Consider the following 11,215-nt stretch of genomic DNA (forward strand, 5'->3'; position numbering starts at 1 on the left):
CAGTCACCCACTCAAATAACACTTTTAGGATTTGTTAGTGGGAGGAGACAGGATGCATAGTCTGTCCTTTTTGTTTTCAAAAGCTGACAGGTTTGTAAGATCTTAATGAAAGGCCTGGCGTGTTTTGGTCAGAACACCTCGCAGACGCAGGAGAACAGCTCTCTTTTCAACCACGTCGCCACGTCTCAGTTCATAGTATCCGGTTTTAGGAGGAGAGAGTCAGTTTCTGCAGTGTCTACATAATAATAATCATAATAATATGAGAATAAAGTCATAATATTACGAGAATAAAGTCATAATATTACGAGAATAAAGTCGTAATATTAAATATATTATAAATATACAAATATAACTTCACAAGATGCTCAATATTCCTCATTTTAACACAGGGAGAAGATGCTCTTTCTGTTAGAGTTCTCATAAATTATATTCTCATAATATTACAACTTTATTCTCATAATATTACGACTTTATTCTCGTAATGTTACGACCTTATTGTCGTAATATTATGACTTTATTCTCGTAATATTACGATTTTATTCTCGTAATATTACGACTTTATTCTCGTAATGTTACGACTTTATTCTCGTAATATCACGACTATTCTCATAATGTTACGACTTTATTCTCGTAATATTACGATTTTATTCTCGTAATATTACGATTTTATTCTCGTAATATTACGACTTTATTCTCGTAATATTACGACTTTATTCTCGTAATATTACGACTTTATTCTCGTAATATTACAACTTTATTCTCGTAATATTACGACTTTTTTCTCCTAATATTACGACATTATTCAATTACGACTTTATTCTCGCAACATTATGACTTTATTCTCATAATTTCCCCTTTTTTTGTCTTAGTTTGGCCCTAATACTCCTTTGTAACAAAGACCTGAATGGTCTTGGACCAAAATCCATGCTGGATCTGTTAGTTCCTATGAAGCTCCCAGACCCCTGAGGTTCATCTGGATCTGGTTTGTTGTGGTTCCAGAACCAGAACCAAGCAAGGTGAGGCAGCGTTCAGTTATTCTGCTCCTCACCGGTGGAACAAACTTCCTGTAGACCTGAGGTCTGCTCCAACTGTCAGCTCCTTTAAATCAGGCCTAAAAACTTTACTGTTTACTTAAATACTTACCTGCTGAACTCTACTGCCCTTACTTTTTACCAACTTGTGCTTTTTATTATTTTACCTATTTTCTTATCATTGTATTTGTTATTTACTGTTTAATTGTGTCTTGCTGCTTTTAATGTTGATGTAAAGCACTTTGAATTATGCTATTCAAATAAACTTGCCTTGCCTTGCCTTTAATTTGCAATCAGTTGTTCAGCTATACCTGCTTTTGAAAACCATCAATCGCTGCATGACGTGAAACTGGGTGGAGGAAAATAATTGGGGTCGCTCTGTATTTCTGCTCTTATCCGGATCTGTGATGTCAGAGTTCCCTGCACATCTGGATGTTTCGGATCTTGTATTTAGAAATCACTTTAGACACCTGAATATGTGCTCTCAAGCAAAGAAAAAAAAAAGTTTTGATCTTAAAACGATGTTCATTTAAAAAAAAAAAAAAAAAAAGCAATGCTGTGGAGAATGGGGGACTGTTGGATGAGGTTTTATTTTACTGAAATGATGGCGTTGTTCCTCTGGAGACTTTAGGATGGTCAGCTCCAGAGGTGTCAAGTAACGAAGTACAAATACTTAGTTACCTTACTTAAGTAGAAATTTTGGTTATCTATACTTCACTGGAGTAATTATTTTTCAGACGACTTTTTACTTTTACTCCTTACATTTTCACGCAATTATCTGTACTTTTTACTCCTTACATTTTAAAAACAGCCTTTAAATAAAAACTATCCAGTTAAATTGCTCCATCCGGATAGAGTGAATTTGGTTGTGGTTGTTTCAGATGTTCTTGTCCAGTTTTGTTCTTACATCCGTTCCCTCAGATTCCTGCAACTAAACTTGGATGTACATTCCAATAAAGGTTAGGATAAATGATAACATGTCTCTGAAGTTTGACTTTTTGCACCATTACAATACTTATAGGCAACTAGTCATCATATCTCCTGCTCTCTGAAACACACGTTAATGGTCAATAGTACACATATATGGTTCTTTAATGTATTTGCATTATACTAAGATGCATTCATTTTCAATGGCTTTTGTCCTTAATGGCTTTTTTCTCCCTTAAATTACTTTTACTTTTATACGTTGAGTAGTTTTGAAACCAGTACTTTTATACTTTTACTTGAATAAAAAACTTGAGTTGATACTTCAACTTCTACAGGAGTATTTTTAAACTCTAGTATCTATACTTCTACCTGAGTAATGGATGTGAATACTTTTGACACTTCTGCACTTGGTGAAGCTCCTCAGTGGCCGCCCTGCCTGCGCACAGCTGTGAGCGATCCCACCCCCGACCAGCTCTGCGTAAAACCTCTGCGTAAAACCTCTGCGTAAAGCCTCTGCGTAAAGGCTCTGCGTAAACCTCTGCGTAAAGGCTTTTGCGCAACTTTACCGAACCCGGGGAGCGCGCACCCGCGCGCGTGCGCGGACTCACGTCCCGCGGAACCGGCGGATGAACTCGGGCTTGATAATGGATTAACGCATCAGACGGCGTGCTATGAACTCCAGATGTCAATGTATTGGAAGGAAAAGCAGCCACCCACCCACGACGAGTGAGTCACGGTTTAAAGCAGCTGAATGAGCAGGAGCGCCGGTGCGGACGGGCTGATTCTGCGTGGGGCATTGATCCTGATCTTACTTCCTGGTACTTAAAGCTCTCCCCGGCTGTGGGTTTCATGGGCCAGGAGAGGAGCGCACAGCTCGGACTGACAGTCGCTGCAGGAGCCGCCGGTGCCAGACATGGACAGTTTCCTCCGGACGCTGCTGCGCATCTTCCTAAAGTGCGACGCTTGAGACACCGACGAGGCTGAACTGAACACTAGTGCTTTTTTTACCCCCCTTTCTCCTGAGCTTAAAAGACAAGAAAAAAACAGAAAAAGTGCCAGGTAAACTAGAGCGCACAGCAGACTTTAAAAGTTTTAAAGAGAACTTCAGGGGTAAAGATGCGTCAGGAGGTCGCCAGAAGATTGCACATGCAGCTCGTCCTCTGGACCGTACTCCTGCTCAGTTTGGGGGCAGGCTTCCCCACGAGACGCAAGACTTTTGCCCACAAAGTAAGTTTTGTTCATATATATGTGTATAAACTGAGCAACGTGCGTCTTGAAGTCACACCTGTCTGATTTGCTGTTGTCGTTTTGATAACTTAATCCTATTTTCTTACCTTAAAAGTAGTTAATATAGATAGGTAATTAAATTATTTCACCAAAGAATGTTTTTACTTTGAAAAAAAAAAAATTAAAGCAGAAAAAACAGCATAACTTAACAGTAACTTTCTAAATAGTGATTAGAAAAAATAATCCAGTAGCACAAAATGAATATATCTATCTGTCTATACATTTAAATGTCATAAAAATGTTAAATGACGGATAATTAGAGATATTATGGGGGGAAGAAAATCTGTTCTGGATTGAATTTATTTGGGTGTCTGAGATTATAAAAAAACTCCAAATCCCTAAAACAACCTTTTCAATTCTCAGGAATAAAAAAATACACGATCTGTAGGGGTCCTGTGACATCACAGAGCCAGATTGGGGTAGAATGATTCCACTTTTGTACACTTATCTCCATCTTATTGCACATCGTGCTACAAAACCATTAGGCCAATTTCAAAAGAAGCAGACTCAGCAGATGGCGGGGGGTGTGGAGATGCCGGCTCCGCCCACCTAAACCAGCTACTATAAACACAGACGTAAAAACACAGTTGAAAATGGTTCTTTTGTACTTTATTTTGACCAAATTATGTCACAGACACTGTAAATTGTGTCAAACTCTTTTTTTTTTCTTCTCAACAGCATGTTATTTCATATTTAGATGAATAAACCAACTGGCTTTTCCACATTCATTCATGTTTCTTTCGCTTGCTCCCTTAGGCGCTCCATGTATAGTAACGTTTGCAATCACTGGGCATACACCCTGCTATCATAAATCCAAACTCCCTACATACGCATGCTATGCAGCGTGCGGTGTGTCAAAGGGAATGTTTGTGTTACACGCAGACATATTTGGATATCAAAGACTGTGTGTGTGTGTGTGTGTGTGTGTGTGTGTGTGTGTGTGTGTGTGTGTGTCTCTAAGTTCAGTTTTTGTCTTTGAACTCCACATCTTGTGTGGCCTCCCATGGATGCCCTGCTGGAACTTTCTCTCTCATCATCTGTCTGATTGATGTTGAAGCAACAAGAGACAGAGAGAAAACAAAGCGGAGGAAAAGAAGCTGCTCTAGCGAAAGACTCTGTACCTTTTTGCCTCTACGTCCTGCTGGGGTGTGTGTCCACATGTGGTGGATGGAGAGGCGTTGTAGATCAGCGAAGGAGGAGGGGAAGGTCAGGGAGAAAACGGGTGCCCAGTAACGAGATGCTTATGTAACCTGAATAAGGCAAAACCCTTTGGCATCTCCGACACTGGAGCTCAGGTCAAGTGTCATTCATCTGATTGTTTACATTGGCTCTTTTTTGTGTTAATGTGGAATTTCCTGTTTTTGGCTTTACCCCCATCCCTCAGTGAAAGAGAGGAGGAAAAAAGGGTTTTGTTGAAGTGGCCCCTTTTCCAAATATCGGGACCTGTTTGGCCTGTTTATTCTCCGCTTTTGTACCCCCCACTACCCGTTCTGGCCTCCGCAACCTCACCCTGATTCCACCAGGCATGCATTTGTTGTCCCGTTTCCATTTGCGAAAGATGGCGATCAAAGAGCGTCCATAGTTTATTGTTCTTCTGTAATGGTTTGGAAACAGCCAAGTGCAGGGGCCTTTGATATCTGCGTGCACATAAATCAGGGCTGCCACACTGCATGCCTTCCCAGCCTGCCCCCCCAATCCCAACCGGATCTCATCCCTGCCCCTCACCTCAGCCCCCCCTGCTGGCCTCATCCAGGCTGCCTGACACGAATGTGTGTCATCATCAGCAGCCAGGGGCGTACATGGGTATGAAGGTACGGCAGCCGCCACACCTCGGCTTCAGGGGGAAATGTAGATGTTTGGTTTTTAAAATACATTTATGGAATTACTCTGTGTCTATTTGTATTGATTATTCTATTACTTAATACATATAGAATAACTACAAATGCAAATCAGAACAACATGATCGATTTCACTAGTTATTATACACTGCAAAAACTCAAAATCTTAACAAGAATATTTGTCTTATTTCTAGTTAAAATGTCTAAGTTTTAGTCAAAAAAAATCTCATTACATTTAAAGGAGCTTGAGGCCGGATTGTGGCAGGATTTATGAAAAAAATCCTTATACATTTTAAGTTTTCTAGTAATAATGTCAGATGAAGCGTTCCAAACCCAAAAGAATGATTCCTCTAGTGTATCTCTCCTTTGCCTTGAACAGGCTGTGTGCTGCAAAATGTGCTGCAATTCGGTCCCGAATTTCCCGCGCTGTCCTGTGGATGTGACGTCACATGACGCTGCATGCACGTTCTCCCCGTTCTCCCGTGCCGGCTTCACTGTTGGCTGCAGTACCCGCGACGGCCGTCGTGGTGAAGGGTGGCGCTAGAGAGTCTCATTTCTTAAAAGGAGCCTCAAGCTCCTTTAAGACAAGACCCAAAAAACAACCATTCACCTGTTTCAAGTAGATTTTCACTTAAAATAAGTGGAAAAATCTGCCAGTGGAACAACATTTTTTTGCTTGTAATGAGAAGATAAATCTTGTCCCACTGGCAGATTTTTCTACTTAGTTCAAGTGAAAATTTACTTGAAACAGGTGAAAATGGTCAAATAACAAGTTATTTTTCTGGTGATGAATCTTGTTTTAAGTGTAATGAGATTTTTTGACTAAAAATGAGACATTTCAACTAGAAATAAGGCAAATATTCCTGGTAAGATTTTGAGTTTTTGCAGTGAGCGAGACTGCATTTGAAAAAGTTCCAATTTTCTTGACCACACAGATAAGCTCCATAGACTTCTGTGATGAGTATTTGCTGGACGTGTTGATTGATACTCTAGTTAATGTGACTCGTAACCTTGCCATACCTTAGCTTCCACTGAATTGACGCCACTGTCAGCAGTAGCGACAGTAGCAGCGACAGTAGCACGAAAAACGGGCCGCGTCTCACGTGCCACTCGAAGGCCGGACACCACGCCTCCTCTGAAAAGGTGTGTAACATCTGAGGAGAGAATGTGCTCTGCAGGTCAGGACGGAGGCACCCCACTGCATCCATGCAGCCTCCCCGTTAAACGCACTGCATGCCATCAGCCATCGGGCCTTTGATCAGAGGAGCCCCACTACTAGAGGAGGAGAGTAGGATCAGAGAAAACGAGGGGGAGGAAGAAAGGAGGAGGAGAGTGATATACAGGGCGAAAGAATACAGGATCCAGATGTGAAACAACACGAGATGAGGAGGGTGTGAAAGTATGTGGCCTCTTTCATGACTCTGGACTGTGTGTGTGTGTGTGTGTGTGTGTGTGTGTGTGTGTGTGTGTGTGTGTGTGTGTGTGTGTGTGTGTGTGTGTGTGTGTGTGTGTGTGTGTGTGTGTGTGTGTGTGTGTGTGTGTGTGTGTGTGTGTGTGTGTGTTAGAAGTGAGTGAGTGTTAGGTGAGCATGGACGGATGGACTCAGGCCAGGTACGGGGTAAAATGCATCAGGGCTGGAGGATTTGCACCCGACGTCAGATCTAACATGAAAGAAGATGAAGAATAGGGCTGTTATTTCTTGGTACTTGACAGACAGAGCAACAATAGCCCTTTTTACACAGTTTTAAAGGATTATAATTTAGTAAAAGTAGTGAGGTTTTTATTTGTCTTTGCAAAGTAATGCAGAGTTGTTTGTACGTTGTCATGCTGAGAGATAAAAACTAACTTTAAAGGGGATATAATGTGAAATCACTGTTTTTTTCTGTGCTCAAGAGCATTTACTTAACTTTTTAAAAACTCCCTGACTCAACCCTGTCATGTACTGTAGTAATAGAAATGCCATTCAGTGAGATATTTGCACTTTTGAGGGTTCTATGACATCACAGACCCAGATCAGAGTAGACTCATCCAGCCTCTGCATCTTTAGCCCCGTTTCCACATAGCCGGGTATTAACAAAAACGGATATTTCCCCCTCTACGTTTTGAAAAATATCCTTGTTTACACAAGATCGTTTTCAAAATCTCTTCGTTTACACGAATCCGCATAAATAAGCTGTTAACGTCATGACAGCCAATCAGAATCCTGGAAAAAACATCAACAAATGACACGTGTAACTTCCAGTTAAGGCTGATTTATGGTTCCGCGTTACACCAACGCAGAGCCTACGGCGTAGGGTACGCGGCGACGCACACTGTACGGCGCGCATCGCCGCGTACCCTACGCCGTAGGCTCTGCGTTGGTGTAACACGGGACCATAATTCAGGCTTTACTTCCAAAACGGAACGAGAGTCTTTCGTTTGGAGTGACAGAGAAGTGGAGTTACTTTTAAGTGTGACTTTAGAATATAAAACAGGTAAAATACAAGAAAATATTGACGGTGGCCAAACTAATTGAACACAGTGAAACACAGGTCGCACACATGACGCTGGTTTCTGTTGCATAATGTGACGTTCTGAAGCCTAAATCTCTGTTTTCCTCTGTTTAGACGCAAACGTGAAAATGGAGTTTTTGAAAATCTCCACTTTGGCCGGAGTTTTCAGAAATGATCGTTTTTGGTGACTTTGAGCTCCGTTTTCGTGTAAACGAACGGCCAAAATGCATGAAAACGCCTCCGTTTTTGCTCCGTGTAAACGGGGCCTGAAACTTCACCAAACGTGACATCATGCTGTACTCTCTGTTACACAAACATATACACCAGCTGCTATAAACACAGCTTTAAAGACATGGCGGGAAAAGGAGCTTTTGTACTGTATCCCATAGACACTTCATTAAGACTTTAGTCTCCTTTGATATCAACATTTGAAGAAAAAAAAGGGCACAGAAAAATGTCTATTCCAGTAGAAAGTGGCTTCTTCAGATGTACAGCAAAAGTTAGTCACATTTTACAAAAAAATACATTTTTAATGTAAAGAAATGCCCCTAAAAGCTTGTGTGTGTGTGTGTGTGTGTGTGTGCCTCCATCATTTATCATTCCTGGCAGGCTCCTACTCTTTAGCAGCTTTATGTGTCCACACTCTTAGATTTGACCAACCACATAAGTTCTTTATGGGACGATTGCAGGCAGTCGCTGAAAAATACACCCTGTTCTGCAGACCGTAACCATAAATCATTGACTAACTGGCCATAAATTCAGACTTTTCTTTTCTCTAGCCTCGCACTGGTCTCTGTTTTTAGTGGGCAGACCACAACCTGGCTCCAGTCCAATCTCAAAATTCTCGTCCAATCAGATGCGCCAGTCAGTTCAGCACGGAAATAGACGGGAGTGAAGTTGTTAAAGGGTGTTGATTTTCTTAAACCAGCGACGGACACGCACACTTTAAAACACTGACAGACGCGCTGGGGGAATCAGACCAGCTGAATATGGCATTTTAATGACTATATTCCACCTACGGTTCCTACAGCTGCCATTTCCAGCCACTTTTACCTGAGTTTCTTCTTTAAGAAGGCGTTGCTTTTGAGTAGCTGTAAAAACGGGAAGGTTACTTAAAGCAGCAGGTTCAGGCACTCTTGCACCGGTGCAGGGGTCCCACGCCTCCCAGGCCCTCTCATTAAAGCTAAAGCAGGATCTCTCGGCCACAGGACCCTCTTTGTCCACAGCCTGGATGACTGTCGTAGAGGGAAAATAAATGAATAAAATGAAACGGAGGCTGGATCATAACTGGGGCTGGTTGGTCGGAGGCCTCGGGGGATTTTTTGAGCCACCGATCAAGCTGCAAAGTAATGTTTGTGATGTGAGTTTGCAGCAGTTTGGTGTCATCATCATCACATTCTGCAGACAGGCCAGTCTGGCACCTGCACCCTCTTTTTACTCGGTCTTTGTGATGCTGTTGGAAAAGCATGAACCTTCCTGCATTTCTAGCTGTGCATGGCTGTGCTTGACAGGGAACTCATGTCCATGTGGTAAAAAGTGTTGTCTGAAGGATCAGGGATCACTGGTGTTTTACACATTAAAATAAATCTTGATTCTTGACTCATATAGAAGAGTACGGAAGAGTATTAGGGCCAGGCAGGAGAAAAATAAGAATAATATTTTAGAGGAGGAAGATTTTTCTTCATTATGCACTTCGAGAAAAAAGTTGAAATGTCGAGATTAATGTTGAAGTAGAATTTCGAGAAAAAAGTCGAAATGTTGAGAAATAAGTCAAAATTTTCGTGAATAAATTCGAAATGTTGAGAAAAATGTCGAAATTTTAAGAAAAAAGTCAAAATGACGAGATTAATGTTGAAGTATAATTTCGAGAAAAAAATCGAAATGTTGAGAAAAAAGGCGAAATTTCGACTTTATTCACAAAATGTCGACTTTTTTCTCGAAATTTCGTCTTTTTTCTCGAAGTGCACAATAAAAACAAATCTTCCACTCTCAAATTTCTTTTCTCTTGCCTGGCCCCAATACTCTTCCGTAGAAGAGAGACATATTCAAATCAATTCTGATCTTTTTTGGAGGAATATTGGTTTTATTTGAATCATTTCTTCACATAATTTGTTTATTTTTGTGCACATTTCTTTCATACAAGATCTTGGTTGCAGTCACCAAACAGTTTGAAGCCCAAAAATGTATATTAACAAATATAATTAACCAGAAAAGTCATTTTCTGTGTCCGTGCCTGCAAAGATATGGTGTATAATTGTCTGATCTGGGGCTGTAGTTTAGAGAGCTTATTGGTAGAAAACTATTTAACTCTCACGTTTACGTGCACTTTCCTTTAGACCCATGGCCACGCGGCTCATGGCGGCGGAGTGCAGTACGTGTCGGATGCTTTGGAGCAGCAGAATCAGGTTCAGAGTCTTCTGCCCGAGCCTCACAGCCACCAGAGGAGGTGGTCTCACCACCAACACCGCTCCGTCGGGGTTCTCCCGCAGCCCCAACCCGAGGAGGAGACCAAGCCCTTCATTCTGGACCTGAACAACTTTCCGGACCTGGCCAATGCTGACATTAACTCGCAGAACCCCAACATACAAGTGAGTAGAGAGAAGAGTGTGTTATAAACGATCTTAGATGCCTGTCAGTCATCTATGAACAAATGAACACACGGAAAACCCTTAATTTATAAGAATAAATAGGGGTGTAACGATACACTAATCTCACGATACGGTACGATACACGATATTGAGGTCACGATAACGATACGATACGATATTATAGCAGTATTTTTTTAACAACCTTGAATGAGGAACATATGACTGGAAAAAAATTTATATCTTTTATTTGAAAGACACAAAATACAAAACAATGCTGTTACAGTTTGTAATGTTTTATTTTTATTTTATTTTTTATTGTTTTAACTGTTTAAGTTTTAAAGAGAAAGCCAGGCCAACCATTTTCCACAAACTGAACTAAAAGTAAATGTCAGGTTTGCATTATGCATCTTCAGTTTCATACAAGTACAAATATTTTGCCACAAACTGAATAGTTTCTCTCATGTATGATTTGACTTTTTTCTTTTCCAGAAATTTAACAACTAAAATGAAAGGAGCTTGAGGCCGGATTGAGGCAAGATTTATGAAAAAAATCTGTATACATTTTAAGTTTTCTAGTAATAATGTCAGATGAAGCGTTCCAAACCAAAAAGAATGAGCCCTCTAGTGTATCTCTCCGTTGCCTTGAACAGGCTGTGTGCTGCAAAATGTGCTGCAATTCGGTCCTGAATTTCCCGCGCTGGGCTGCAGATGTGACGTCACATGACGCTGCATGCACGTTCTCCCCGTTCTCCCGTGCCGTCTTCACTGTTGGCTGCAGTACCCCCAACGGCCGTCGTGGTGAAGGGTGGCGCTAGAGAGTCTCATTTTTTAAAAGGAGCCTCAAGCTCCTTTAAATAAATAAATAAAAGTAAATAAATACATACAATTTTACATCATAAAAAAGATTGATTCATGCTCACCTTATAAGTGTAAGAGGAGATTTATTTTTGTTAAGAAGGTTAGTTTGGTAATTCAGGGTTCATTATTTTATATAAATATATTCTTTATATTCTGATATAAATCAGGGACTATAATGACACTAGTCAGTTTAT

The 11,215-nt window shown here is 40.9% G+C and overlaps 1 protein-coding gene across 1 annotated transcript in view; it reads left to right on the plus strand.

The window, feature by feature from the left end:
* Positions 1 to 3,030: 3,030 nt before the first annotated feature.
* ism2b (isthmin 2b) overlaps positions 3,031 to 11,215 on the plus strand; it is a 24,614-nt gene continuing 16,429 nt past the window's right edge. Inside the window, exons 1-2 of the mRNA XM_061747001.1 lie at positions 3,031 to 3,185; positions 9,912 to 10,163. Coding sequence (XP_061602985.1) covers positions 3,075 to 3,185; positions 9,912 to 10,163 — 363 coding nt within the window. The 5' untranslated portion in view covers positions 3,031 to 3,074. The remainder of the gene's footprint in view (positions 3,186 to 9,911; positions 10,164 to 11,215) is intronic.

Source organism: Cololabis saira, chromosome 18, assembly GCF_033807715.1.
Source record: "Cololabis saira isolate AMF1-May2022 chromosome 18, fColSai1.1, whole genome shotgun sequence".
NCBI lineage: Eukaryota > Metazoa > Chordata > Actinopteri > Beloniformes > Belonidae > Cololabis > Cololabis saira.